Source organism: Lepidochelys olivacea, assembly GCF_965140295.1.
Source record: "Lepidochelys olivacea isolate rLepOli2 genome assembly, chromosome: 1".
Classification (NCBI taxonomy): domain Eukaryota; kingdom Metazoa; phylum Chordata; order Testudines; family Cheloniidae; genus Lepidochelys; species Lepidochelys olivacea.
The window spans coordinates 347,606,392-347,621,091 of NC_140411.1; the positions used below are offsets into that span (position 1 = coordinate 347,606,392).

The window sequence follows — 14,700 nt, forward strand, 5'->3', positions numbered from 1 at the left end:
AGGCTACAAATACAGGTGATTTTAGGGTCTGACATCCCACAAGGTACCACACCTAGAGACTGATGCTGTGCCCCATTGGGCAGTATGTAAGCCCGGCTTTCCAACGGTATATGGCCGGGGGGGCCAACCTGCAGCTCCGGAGCCACATGCGGCTCTTCAGAGGTTAACACGCGGCTCCTTGTCTAGGCACCGACTCCGGGGCTGGAGCTACAGGCTCCAACTTTCCAGTGGGCCGGGGGGGGCTCACTGCTCAACCCCTGGCTCTGCCACAGGCCCTGCCCCCAGTCCGCCCCTTCCTACCCCTCACCCTGAGCCTGCCACGCCCTCGCTCCTTCCTCTCCCTCCTGCACGCCACAAAACAGCTGCTCGGGAGGTGCGGGGAGGGAGGGGGAGGTGCTGACTGGCGGGGCTGCCGGTGGGCGGGAGGCGCTGGGAGTGGTGCGGGCGGAGCTGACGGGGGGCTGCTGACGTATTACTGTGGCTCTTTGGCAACGTACATTGGTAAATTCTGGCTCCTTCTCAGGCTCAGGTTGGCCACCCCTGGTTTATAGGTTCAGTTTCTAGATCTGGCGGCTCACAAGTTATTCTATCTTGGAATGGTCATGGTTTCAGCTGAAAAAACCCAAATAGGCCATATCCACTACCAGACAGCACATATCTCCAGCGGTCTGGTTCAGTCCAATCCTGGGAGGTAGCACCTGAGCAGTGGTAGACTCTAGCCTTTTCCCTCTTGTTTGTTCTAAGCGTATGGAGGCCTTTCCTTTGTTGCAGCTCCCAGAATGCAATTCTCAGACATATACCATCTGGAGAAAAGCTTTCGCAGGGCAGCCACTATGCCCGAGGGGGCCCTGGGAGCAGGCGGACAGTGCTTCGTGTAAGAAGAGTAAATCTCATTAAGGGTTTTCACATTTCTGACTGGTGAGATAATGAAGGAAGGTAATTTGGGGTAGCTTTATTGCAGTAGTTATAACGTTTCCCTGAAGCATAGAGATAAAAGTCAGTGAATGGTGTCCATAAGGACTTTTTTTTTTAAACCGACAGCCACAGCAATCAGAGATCCTTCTGACATTGTCATTCCTGGGTGGGGGTTCTGGGCTAGGCTGAGAAATTGAATTATAAAACCTCTTAGAATTATGAGCTTTAACTTGCAGTCTTTGCTCAGACCCAGAACCCATTCAAATGAACCGGTTAGTCCCCAACAATCAACCTTTCCATCCTGAGTGCTAGTGATCGTCCTACCTGTGTCTCCTCAGAAAAGTATGTCGACTCTGGAGGGTAAGGATAAGGTCCAGAGTGACCTAGACAAATTGAAGGATTGGGCTAAAAGAAATCTGATGAGGTTCAACAAGGACAAGTGCAGAGTCCTGCACTTAGGGCGGAAGAATCCCATGCACCGCTACAGGCTGGGGACTGACTGGCTAAGTGGCAATTCTGCAGAAAAGGACCTGGGGATTACAGTGGACGTAGAAGCTGGATATAAGTTAGCCTTGTTGCCAAGAAAGTTAACGGCATATTGGGCTGTATTAGTAGGAGCATTGCCAGCAGATCGAGGGAAATGATTATTTCCCTCTATTCCCCTCTATAGAGGCCATATCTGGAGTATTGTGTCCAGTTTTGGGCCCCCCACTACAGAAAGGATGTGGACAAATTGGAGAGAGTCCAACAAAGGGCAATGAAAATGGTCAGAGGGTTGGGGCACATGATTTATGAGGAGAGGCTGAGAGAGCTGGGCTTGTTTAGTCTGCAGAAGAGAAGAGTGAGGGGGGATTTGATAGCAGCCTTCAGCTACCTGAAGGGGGGTTCCAAAGAGGATGGAGCTCGGCTGTCATCTGCCACCACTGAGAACAGAACAAGGAGCAGTGGTCTCAAGTTGCAGTGGGGGAGGTCTAGGTTGGATATTAGGAAACACTATTTCACTAGGAGGGTGGTGAAGCACTGGAATGGGTTACCTAGTGGGGGGGTGGAATTTCCATCCTTAGAGGTTTTTAAGGCCTGGCTTGACAACTCCCTGGCTGGGATGATTTAGTTGGGGTTGGTCCTGCTTTGAGCAGGGCGTTGGACTAGATGACCTCCTGAGGTCTCTTCCAACCCTAATCTTCTATGATTCTATGATTCTTGGAGCTGGGTTCTGGCAGGCTGCATGTTTGCGTCCTTCGCATCAAATTCCACATCACTTTTCTTTGTTGCTTGACTTCCTCCATTGACCCGTTTTTTCAATACAGTAACACAGTCAATGAAACGGAAAAGCAGCAGATTTAAAACTGATTGAAAGAAATGTCTTTTTCTTTTTTACACGATGCATAATTAACCCATGGAACTCACTGCCAGAGAATATCACTGGGGCTAAGCACTGAGCAGGTTTTCTTAGAAAGGGGTTATCTGTTTCTATGTATAACTGAAACATCCACAGATACATTAGACAGTGACATAAAAAAGGGATATAAATTCTCATGCTTCAGGGCACAAGCCAACTCGGTTATTTCATTATGGGATATCTTGCAACTTCCTCTGAAGTATTTGGTATTGGTCACTGTCGGAGACACAATATAAGAACAGCCATACTTAAGGTTGCCAACTTTCTATGACACAAAACCAAAACACAAAACCTGCCTCACCCCCTGCTCCGCTGCTGCCCCAAGGCCCTGCCCCTTCTCCGAGGCCCCACCCTCCACTTGCTCCATTCCCCCTCCCTCCATTGCTCACTTTTCCCCACCCTCACTTTCACCAGGCTGAGGCAGGGGGTTGGGGTGTGGGAGGTGGGTAAGAGCTCCAGCTGGGGTGCGGGCTCTGGGGTGGGGCTGGGGATGAGGGATTTGGGGTGTGGGAGAGGGCTCTGGGCTGGGGCAGGAGCTTGGGGTGGGGGTGTATGGGCTCTGGGCTGGGAGTGCAGGCTCTGGGTGGGGCCAGAAATGAGGGGTTCAGGGTGGGGGAGAGGACTCCAGGCTGGGGCAAAGGGTTGAGGTACAGGAGGGGGTGTGGGCTCTGGCTGGGAGTGTGGGCTTTGAGGTGGGGCTGGGGATGAGGGTTTTGGGGTGCAGAAGGGGGCTCAGGGCTGGGGCAGTGGGTTGGGGTGTGGGAGGAAGTTTGGGGTGCAGGGTCAGCAGGCGTTGGGGCACATGGGCAGCCAGGGAGGCTCTGCGCGCTTCCCTCACACCTGCAGGCGCAGTCCCCGCAGCTCCCATTGGTCATGGTTCCGAGCCAATGGGAGCTGCGGAGCTGATGCTAGGGGCAGTGCGCAGAGCCTCCCTGGCCGCCCATGCGTCTAGCGGCCCCAGGGACCCGGCGGCCACTTCCAAGAACCAGGTGGAGCTAGGGCAGGCAGGGAGCCTGCCTTAGCCTTGGGCCCCTGCTGTGCCGCTGACCAGACTTTTAATGGCCCGGTCAGCAGTGCCGAGCAGAACCACCAGGGTCCCTTTTAGACTGGGTGTTCTGGCCGAAAACCGGATACATGGCAACCCTAGCCATACTGGGTCTGACCAAAGGTCCATCTAGCCCAGTATCCTGTCTTCCAACTGTGCCCAATGCAGAAGCTTCAGAGGGAATGAACAGAACAGTTAATCATCAAGCAATCCATCCCATTGTCCATTCCCAGCTTCTGACAACCAGAGGATAGGGACCCCACCTCTGCCCATCCTGGAAGCTAATAGCCATTGATGGACCTATCCTTCATGAATGTATCTAGTTCTTTTTTTAACCCTGTTATAGAATTGGCCTTCACAACATCCTCTGGCAAAGAGTTCCACAGGTTGACTGTGTGAAGAAATGCTTCCTTTTGTTTGTTTTAAATCTACTGCCTGTTCATTTCATTTGGTGACCTCTAGTTCTTGTGTTACAAGAAGCAGTAAATAACACTTCCTTATTTACTTTCTCCACACCTAGATTTTATAGACCTCTATCATATCCCACCCTACAGTTGTCTCTTTTCCAAGATGAAAAGTCCCAGTCTTATTAATCTCTCCTCATACAGAAGCCATTCCATACCACTAATCATTTTTGTTGCCCTTTTCTGAACTGTTTCCAATTCCAATATCTCTTTTTGAGATGAGGCAACTAGATCTGTGCGCAGTATTCAAGATATGGGCGTTCCATGTATTTATATAGAGGCAATATGATATTTTCTGTCTTATTATCTATCCTTTTCCTAATGATTCCCAACATTCTGTTCGTTTTTCTGCCTGTCGCTGCACATTGAGTGGATATTTTCAGAGAACTGTCCACGATGACTGCAAGATCTCTTTCTTGAGTGGTAACAGCTAATTTAGACCCCTATCATTGTATATGTGTAGTTGGGATTATGTTTTCCAATGTGCATTACTTTGCATTTATCAACACTGAATTTCATCTGCCATTTTGTTTCCCAGTCACCCAGTTTTGTGAGATCACAGAATATCAGGGTTGGAAGAGACCTCAGGAGGTCATCTAGTCCAACCCCCCGCTCAAAGCAGGACCAATCCCCAACTAAATCATCCCAGCCAGGGCTTTGTCAAGCGTGACCTTAAAAACCTCTAAGGATGGAGATTCCACCACCTCCCTAGGTATCCCATTCCAGTGCTTCACCACTCTCCTAGTGAAAAAGTTTTTCCTAATATCCAACCTAAACCTACCTCATTGCAACTTGAGACCATTACTCCTTGTTCTGTCATCTGGTACCAAAGATCCCTTTGTAACTCTTTGCAGTCAGCTTTGGACTTAACTATCTTGAGTAGTCCTGTATCATCTGCACTTTTTGCCATCTGTTTATCCCATTTTCCAGATCATTTATAAATATGTTGAATAGTACTGGTCCCAGTACAGACCCCTGGGGGACACGGCTATTTACCTCTCTCCATTCTGAAAACTGACCATTTATTCCTACCCTTTATTTCCTATCTTTTAACCAGTTACTAAGACATGAGAGAACCTTCCTTCTTATCCCATGACAGCTTACTTTGCTTAAGAGCCTTTGGTGAGGGACTGTGTCAAAGGCTTTCTGAAAATCTAAGTACACTATATCCACTGGATCACCCTTATCCATATATTTGTTCACCCCTCAAAGAATTCTAGTAGATTGGTGAGGCATGATTTCCCTTTACAAAAACCGTGTTGATATTGGACTGGATGGACCATTGGTCTAATCTGGTTCGGCAACTCCTCGGTTCCTTTGGAAAGGTCAGAGTGAAACAAAAAACATGTTTTTTGGCAGCTGTTGTCATTTCAAAGACATTAGTTCTCTTATAGTGTGAATATCTGTTACGTTTTCCTCACCTGAAATGTTAAAATAAACAATTCTATTATAGTAGAGGCATGAAGGCCCTAAGGAAAATCAGGTGCCCATTGTGGTAGGCACTGCCACACACATAAGAGACAGTCACCGGCCTGATGAGTTTACAGACTAAATAGACAAGAGAAACGGAAGGTGGAAACAGAGGCCGGGAGATAAAGGGACTTAGTCAGAGTCATGCAGCCACGAATAGAATTCAGATCTCCTGATTTCCAGGCTAAGGCCCTGGCTACTGCATCACACTGCCTCTTGAGTAATTCTTGAAATATCCCCCTACCATCTCGAAGAATGGTGTGTTTATATTTGTACTTAGAAGAGCTTTTTTCCTGTTCCCCTAACCCCATGTCTGATCAGTTTTCACCCCCGTGATGTAGCCTGGAATCCTTAATGGACACTCCATTTTGGTGAAGACTTGCCACTATAATGTAGATTTTCAGCTTGTCTCATCAATGCTCCAGCTGCTGGGCTGTGATTCAAATGTTCGCCTTTTTGTTCCAGTATATATATAGATCCATGGGTAATGGGCACATAGTTGTAAAAAGTGTGTCAAGTTTAATGCTGATAGGCAGTAAAGTCAAAGCTGATTATGGGTACAAGATTGATTTACCCCATTTCCCAGGGTAAATCACAGTGAAGGAAATTTGAAAATAAATGTATTCTATAGAAGCCACATTACTGAAAATACCCAACAAGTACAGTTTTTTCTCAAGAGATGCCTTCTCATTTTTCAAAAACGTCCAGAGAATTTTTGTTTGCAGTGTTGTTGTAACCGTGTCGGTCCCAGGCTATTATAGAGACAAGGTGTGTGAGTAATATCTTTTATTGGACTGTCTGTTGGTGAAAGAGACAAGTTTTGAATTTCACAGAGCTCTTCAGAAGTTGGTCCAATAAGAGATATTACCTCTCCCACCTTATCACTCACGGAATTTTTGTTTATGGGATTTTTTTTTCCTGTTTTGAACGTTGTAATTTTTTTAAATGACATTTTTAGATTTCAAAATCCAAACATTTTCAGAATGAACCTTTTTTGATGGGGTTTAGAGGGAAACCACCTTGTGACTAAGCTACCCCCTTAGAATGGCCAAAGTTACCTATTCCATCCTTCATTCCTCCCCACAAAAACAATAGGAGTTAGGATAGCCTTGTGGTTAAAACCTTGAACTGGAATTCAGAGGCCTTGGGTTCACTGCCTGGCCCTCCTACAGCCTCTTGGGGTGACCATGGGCAAGTTGCTCAGATGTCATCAGTTTTGCACCCTGTACCTGTTGCCAACTCTAGTTGGGATTCTCAACTTTGTGACCTCTCAGCTGGGTAATCACAAGCCCAGGGCTGAGACCTGGGAGCTGGCAGGCAGGCTGTTTGTACAGTTTTTAAGCCAGAAAGTTCTCTTTGCCTGAGGCAGGGGTAGTCTATTGTTTCTTGTCAAGGTCCAAATTTCTTGGTCAAGGTATAGTCAAGGTCCAAACTCCAGAGAAAATAATAAAGATAAGTAAATACAAAGATTTCGGGGTCTATTCAAAACTGTCCGGTGATCCGGATTGCCCCGCGCTCCACCTATTGTTTGAGGCTCTAAGGGTTATCCCCCTGTCCAGTATGGGATGGGGAACATCGAGCACCCCGCCGGCGTGACCCCACATGCACCGTGCATGGTGGCAGGGGTGGGGTACTGCTGGTGGGGGGTCACGCCAGTGGGGGCAGGGTCACGGCGTTCCCCGAAGCACCAGAACGTCCTCTATTCTGTGGCTGCGGCAATGCCCACCTGGTGCCCAGGGCGGGGACCCAGCCTCCCCGCCGGCTGGCTGCACAGCCGGGCCGCTCCCGCCTGGCCTGGCACAACCCAGACTAGGGTGACCAGAGAGCACGTGTGAAAACTTGGGAGCGGGGGTGGGGGGTAATAGGAGCCCATATTAAAAAAAAAAGCCCCAAATACAGCATCAGCCGCACAGCGAGCGGGGGACAGTCCTACACCAGCCGGGCAGGGATGCTGGGTGGGCTTTGCTGCGAGGCTGGGGGAGCCAGGTGCCCAGGCCGGGGGTGGGGGGGGGGGTAGGCAAGGCAAGGTGAGCTGTGCTGAAAACTACATCGCCCAGCATGCCCCGCGTCCCAACGGCTCTCCCTCCGGGTGGGAACGACATCGCCCAGCATGCCCCGCGTCCCAACGGCTCTCCCTCGCGGTGGGAACTACATCGCCCAGCATGCCCCGCGTCCCAACGGCTCTCCCTCCGGGTGGGAACTACATCGCCCAGCATGCCCCGCGTCCCAACGGCTCTCCCTCGCGGTGGGAACGACACCACCCCGCATCCGCTTGCTCCCGCTTTCCCAGGAGCCCCCGCGAGCCGGCGCCCCGTTTCCTAAGCAACGGGCTGGTAAACAAGATGGCGGCAACCGGGCCCCCGCCGGGGGGCAGCCGAGTCTGAAACACCAGCACATTCGCCCCCTTCCCCGTCTGCCCCCGCTGCTCCCCATGGCCGAGCGCGGGGGCGAGGAGGGCGGCACGTGGGGGCTGCCCCGCCCCCCGCCCCAGCTCCTCGGCGGGGTCCCCCTGGGACCGACGCCGCCTGGGGACGGGCCCCGCCTCGGGCAGTCGCAGCTCAGTGGCTGCGAGCCGGAGCCGCAGGCGAGGGAGGAGGATTCGGATTCGGATTCGGACTCGGACCCGGACCCGCAGCCCATGGAGGTTCAGCTCGGTCCCCGCCCGCGGGCTGGGGGGGGCGGGGTCTGTCCCAGGAAGGCAGCGGAAAGGGTGAGGGGGCCGGGGCACATGACTTGCGCGGAGGGGCCTGGGGTTATTGAGCCTGCAGCAGAGAAGCGTGAGGGGGGATTTGACAGCAGCCTTCAGCTCCCTGAAGGGGGGGTCCCGAGAGGATGGATCTAGACTGTTCTCAGTGGTAGCAGATGACAGAATGAGATGTAATGGTCTCCTGTTGCAGTGGGGGAGGTCTAGGTTGGATATTAGGAAAAACTATTTCACTAGGAGGGTGGTGAAGCGCTGGAATGGGTTACCTAGGGAGGCGGGGGAATCTCCTTCCTGAGAGGTTTTTAAGGCCCGGCTTGACAAAGCCCTGGCTGGGGTGATTTAGTTGGGGTTGGCCCTGCTTTGAGCAGGGGGTTGGAATAGATCAGTGGTTCTGAAACGTTCGTACTGGTGACCCCCTTCACATAGCAGGTCTCTGAGTGCGACCCCCTTTAAAAATTAAAAAACACTTTTTTATATATTTAACCCCATTATAAATGGTGGAGGCGAAGCAGGGTTTGAGGTGGAGGCTGGCACCTCTCAACCCCCCCTGCAATAACTTTGCAACCCGCTGAGGGGTCCCAACCCCCAGTTTGCGAACCCCTGGACTAGATGACCTTCTGAGGTCTCTTCCAACCCTAATGTTCTATGATTCTATGACTGAGCCATTAAGGGCCGAGCTGGGCAGCACTTCCTCTGCCAGGAGGCCGCAGCCCTGTGGGATCTGCCCTGACGGTGATGGGGAAGCTCCTTCCCTTTGAACACGCAGCCCGGCTGGGGGTATGACCCAGCTCACAGGTGTTTGGAGGGTGTGGGGACGCCCGGCCCGGGTGGACAGACTGGGGCTGTGTAGACCTTGCCGCTTGGGCTGGAGCTCAGGCTCTCATGTCTAGGCAGCGGGGTGGGAGCCGCAACTCCAAAGCCCTCTGTCTACACAGCTATTTGTAGCGGGGGCAGCTCTGCCAGCCTGCCTGAATCTGTTGACCACTGGCTGGGTGGTCTGGCAGTGCCCTCCCTTGGTGTCACTGCCAGGCAGGGCAGGGGGATCTGATCATGAATTTTCTTGTCACTCCCCCCCCTCAGTGTGTCACTGTGTCAGACAGAAGGAGGGGCATAGCTGAGGCTATTTCCCTGCCCTCCATTCCTCCCTCCCCTGTGTTGCTTCCATCAGTGGGGAACTGGTGTGTTTTCTTCTTCTGCACCCTACCGGTTACCTGCCAGAAAGGAGCAGAAAGCAGGCTGGCATGCAAATTGCTGAATTAATGCAGGAGAGCAAAGGCACCTCAGCGTAGCTGTGTGCAATGTATGTGCCCAGCCCTGACGTTCAGTACCTTCCCAGGAAGGGGTGGATTTGTTTCCTTTCATCTGTCTCTAATCTACCCATTACCAAGGCATTATCACCTCATATTTTTTAATCATGTCTTAAATATCTCTGTAGCACCATCCACTGTAGTATCTCTGTAGCTCCAATTGCTGTAGGAGGTGCTAGGATTTGCATTATTACTCTTTGATAAATTATTTATCTTTGGTCCCTAGATATGAGATCATTGTGTGGCTTTTCCAAGCTCATAGGAATTTCACAAATCATTGGCTTATTTTCTCATTAAACCTGTGCACTGGTTCACTAGTGCCATCTGTTAACCACCCCCTTTGGCAGAGGACTGGTTGTTTTCTGAAAAGGATTTCACGTTACTCGGGCAAAAAAATGTTAAGGGGCCATTGATTCTCTGGATGTGTTAGTTTTTGAGTACCCAGCTTGAGATATTTTGGGTCTGATCTGCAGAAGAACTGAGCATTCATAACCCAGTTGAAGTCTAAGGGAGATGCGTGCACTCAGCGCCTCTGCAGATCAAACCCTTTCTAAAGTTGAGAATCTGAAATGTGAGGTACAGAAAACTAAATGGCCCCTTTTGAAAATGTTGAAGTCAGCCTTTTCTATTGCCCATGTGAGAGTTCAGAGCTAGTGTACAGTATGTTCTAGTACGTTTTGAATGCTAAAGTTATATCCAATGTTTTTGTTTTTCGGAGTGTATAAAGCTGTTGCAAATGGTGCCGCAGCAGGGACATGAGGCTAGAACTAAAACCTGTGTTCTGTTCTGACTTGCATCCGATGCAATCCCAGTGACTTCAGTAGGATTGAACAGTATAGTATTTGGTTTCTTAAATCTACCTAAGAGTGTGTCTGTCCTTCTGGTGTTTTGCAGGAACATTTTGATGGGGTACTGGATGAAGATACTGTCGGTGAGGCCCTGTACAAACTGGGGCGTTCAGCCCCTGGCGCCAAGTTTGTTTACCTTAATCTGTTGCTTTCAGTGAGTACAACCAAAGAACAAACATCTTTCAGCAGAGCTATCATTGTGATCACTCATGTGATTATCTGCTCACAAGGGTCACCCTAAGCTGAGCTTCACTCTTAACAGGCGATGGCCTGCGTGGCAAGATATGTCTTCTTTTTCAGGAGGCAGGCGTAATTGTTTCACCTTCTGTAGATGACACTTCTGTGCCTGTATGTGGGGACCTTTGGAAGGCTGTGACTTCACTCCTGAATCAGTCCCTCTTTGTTTTCTATTGGGAACAGCTATAGCTGTAGGTGTCAAGGATTCTCTTTACTCTGTCTCCAGGGTAACTTCCTACAGTACTCTTGTTCTGCTCAGTCAGAGCAGAGGAGAAGCGGGAGGTGATAATCCCCTTGGAATACAGCCTGTAACATCACTCTGGTGGGAGGCAATTGTTGCTGTCCAAGATCCATGGGCAACCATGGAGACAAATGTATTACTGCCTTTTTGAACAGTCTCAAGGTAAAGACAGCACAGATTAAGGCAGCTGTGTGGCAATAATTGAACTTGGTGGCTAAGTTGTTACAGACAAATTGCACTACCTTAAATAACTAAATGTAGGAGTAGGTAATTTAAAAAAAAAAAATTAGCAGAGTTGAACCGAGTTAAAGATGATTCGCCACAGATTCCTCTTATATGCAGCCTGATGTGGCATTCCCTGTGGATGCAGCCATCTCTCATGACTGCATTTTTTTTTTTCTGCTTTTACTTTTCCCCCCATTTGTGTCTGGTTTTGGGCATGTGGTTACACAGCGAGTTATTAAAGCTTCTTTGCTTTTTATTTTCCCAGGGATGTAATTTAAGTGACATTAGCATTCTCTCCAGATACATTCACCTAGAGAAGTTGGAGCTTTCATACAATAAAATTAATGGTATGTAGTAAGTACTCTAGTAAACTCTTGGCTTGTAAAATCATTTAAGATGAAAAATGCAGTGTTCTGTGTAGCTTTAATATCACAAAAACCTGTCCACACATTAATGACATCACTAATCCAACTCTGTGGAGTGATACAGTAGCTGCGTCTCCTTGAGAATGATTTACTGATGGTATTCATAGAGCTGTACCAGCATATGCTAGGCAACATGAAAGTAAAGATTATTGTCCAGTTTACTATTTGGACATAAAGTGCAAACAACCATGTTAGTGCAAGGTTAAGGTGGAGATTTTACACTTGCAAACATCAGAGCACATAAAGTTATGTCTGTGATAGCTATTCCAGTCTTGGGAGTTCTCTTCAGCAAAGATTTCCAGCTGAGGTTGAAGTGTACCAAATTGCGTGCTACTTTTATGGATGATCACAACTGGGGAGTAGGACGAGACCCACCAGACTAATAATCAGGTCTCATGTCATTTTATTCTGTGTTTGCACAGCACCTAGCACAATGGGTCCTGGTCCATGGTTATTAATAATAATAATTAATAAGTAAGGCCTGTGCAGTAACCTGCTGCATCATGTAGCCTCTGCCTTAGTACTTATACATTTGGAGAGCTGGAGATCAGTGCACCTCTGTGACTGTAACAACCTCGCTGTGCCCATTTTACTTTTTTCCAAGTAGAGTACCAAATAGATGCCTGAACTGAATAGGGCCCTTCTCCCAAGAGATAATCACTCCTTTCTTGACCCCTTTAAGATTATGTCTTTTATGAAATAATTCAGGGGGGGGAATCTAAATTCAGGGGGGGAAATCACATGCTCTGCTATTATGCATATACCTCTTAAAATCGGTGTGAGTGATGCTGTGTGGAAGATAGATAATTTGTGACTGATCTAAATATACATATTCAGCCTTGTATGAGACTAAAGAGCCTAAGTCACTTTTGGAAATGAGATTTAGGCTCATAAATCACTAAGGCTCTTTTGAAAATTTTATCTCTAGGTGACAAAGTTAAATTAGGATGATAGAAAACTAAACCAATTTTAAAAAATAGGGATTTGATTTAGGAATTGGGCGTTTATCTCTGTCTTGAGTTGTTCACAAAGTATCTTTTGTGTAGGAAGAGGTGCGAATACATTGAATTACTGCGTGCCAAGCCTTGCTTTGTGTCTTGCATGATTTAAAATTGATTTTTGGTTGCTAGTGGGTGTAATTACTATATTATATTATGACTCTGTAATCTATGTATTTCCCTATGTATTATTTTACTTAATTTGCCGTTTTCCCTTTGTTATAGATCTGTCTTGTGTCAGTCACATGCCTTACTTACTGGAACTTGATGCTTCCAATAATGAACTGACTACATACTTTGATTTCAAGCCACCTAAAAATCTCAAGGTAAGTTGTGAAAAATGTCCTTTGTCAGGTTTGAATTCAAAGAGGCCTTTTAAACGTAATTTAGATTCTGTATTAGGCCAGGCAAAGAGATCAAACTTTCTTTGTCCCCTACACATCCATCTTATTCTGGTTGCCATTTAAAAAAAATAATTGCACCTCTCATTTGGTTTCACGTTCCTGAACCCCAAACACTATGGGAATGGCATTTTACACAGTTCGTTGTACTGGTTAAGATTTTGCCAAATGAATCAAATCTTGAATGGAATCAATTCTTACCTTTCAGACTGACTGGTACCAATTGATACTGTGAAAGATGTGTGTGAAGTATAGCCATATATTGTTCCACTTTCTCTGCTATTGTTTTGATATAGTCCATTATGGTTTACAAAGATCTGTATATTATTTTGAAACACTACCACTATGGATTCCTCTGCTTTCCCTTCCTGATCTCTAATCTTTATGCATCATTGCCAGGACCATTTAATATTGTCTGTAGGAGGAACAAAGAATAGCTAATGAAGCTTCCAAAATTTGAGTTATGTATCTAATAAAAAACCCTTTTGTTATGTCTCACCATGTATTAATATTAATGACCCTTTTATTTTGTCTACAAAACCCACCACAAATATAATGGAAAAGCCAGTTAGTTTCACAGGGGAGTGGAAAGTGCAGAAGAAAGAAAAGCAACCTTGTGTGTCCTTTTTCTCTTCAGGAGGTGGATTTTTCGTACAATCAAATACCTGAAATGCGTGATCTGTCTGCATACCAGTCACTTACTAAACTCACACTGGACCGTATCCTTTGTGGAAACCACAACAGGAGAAGGTAGTTTGTTGTTGTTTTTGTGAAGGCTGTTCATTCTGTGTAGCTTCACTCAACCATACAATTCTGCCTTGAAAATCAAGGTGAAATAGTTTTAAATCTAATGATGAAATTGATTTTAACTTAGTAAAACATTCATATTTATCAAGGCAGGGTGGGTGGGAGTGTTTGTGAAGATCAAATTCTCTATGCTTGTCAAGGGAAAACAAAAAACCTTCATGGCCTGAAAAGCTAAGAAAGCCGTGAATCATACTCCCCAGACATGGCAAAGATGATAAACAAATGCTCACTGCAGCACTGGGATATGAAGTGTGATCTTTGGAGTTTACTTAAACTCCTTTGTGCTCAGATGCAGGATTTCCCTAAGCTATAAGTGAGAAGCTGGGAGGGGAAGACAGGGTAAATCTCTCCAAAGTTGCCTGTTCTGTACATTTCCTCTAAAGCTCAGATACTGGCCACTATCAGGGCAGAATACTGGGCTAGATGGACCATTGGTGTGACCCAGTCTGATTGTTCTTATGATATACACCTGTTAAAGAAAGAATTTAATGTTAATATGAATAATAAATAATAATTACTTGGGCCTGTGGTATTAATTTAGATGTCATATATGGGCTAAACATGTTAACATAATCAAGTCACTGTCCAACATTAAATAGTGTTAAATAAGGTCTGTGGTTTTGTATACAGAGACCTCAGCCTGCTTAGTACCATGGCAAACACACCATTAACAATCCTTTGAACTTTAGAAGGAAAAAGAGTTAACACATTTGAAATGTTAAATATTAAATAAGGCTTTCATTTTGAATAATATCCCTTATTCCTTTTTACTGGAGAGTTTTTAAAAGAAAAAAACAACCACCTTGTTTGACAGTCTCTTAGGTAGATGATAATAGCTGTCCATTTGAGGAAGAGAGAAGTTAGTTGAGACAGACTGGAGCTGCTGCTGTTAAAGTCTGATCCTGTTTCATCCCAGGTGGCGGTTGGGATCCAGCTATAGCTAGCAAAGGTGGTGATGTCATCTGGGTCCCTCTCTCTGGCTCAGCCTGGTCAGGACATCTTTCAGGATTAGGATGAAGAAGTTCTGGGGTCCCAGGAGATGGTGGGGGTGGAACCCATGATGGTGAAGCTTGGACCTGTAGCCAATTTTTCTCCCAAAATCTCTTCCTTTAAGGACCCCAAAAGGGAGTGATAGGTGGAATAGCCCACTCCCTCTTTATTTTGTCCACCAATTAGGTCTAGTTTCCAACACACCAATTTTGGTTCACTGATTT

At 47.0% G+C, this 14,700-nt stretch overlaps 1 protein-coding gene across 6 annotated transcripts in view; it reads left to right on the plus strand.

Annotated features, from left to right (window-relative positions):
* The first annotated feature begins 7,603 nt into the window (after positions 1 to 7,603).
* LRGUK (leucine rich repeats and guanylate kinase domain containing) overlaps positions 7,604 to 14,700 on the plus strand; it is an 84,370-nt gene continuing 77,273 nt past the window's right edge. For 3 of the 6 annotated variants that reach the window (XM_084619042.1, XM_084619043.1, XM_084619044.1), the window contains exons 1-5: positions 7,604 to 8,003; positions 10,199 to 10,306; positions 11,121 to 11,202; positions 12,504 to 12,604; positions 13,317 to 13,398. In XM_084619042.1, coding sequence (XP_084475168.1) covers positions 7,725 to 8,003; positions 10,199 to 10,306; positions 11,121 to 11,202; positions 12,504 to 12,604; positions 13,317 to 13,398 — 652 coding nt within the window. In that variant the 5' untranslated portion in view covers positions 7,604 to 7,724. Of the gene's footprint in view, positions 8,004 to 8,105; positions 8,171 to 10,198; positions 10,307 to 11,120; positions 11,203 to 12,503; positions 12,605 to 13,316; positions 13,399 to 14,700 lie in introns of those variants that run through there. The other 3 variants (XM_084619040.1, XM_084619041.1, XM_084619045.1) reach the window with 3 other exon arrangements.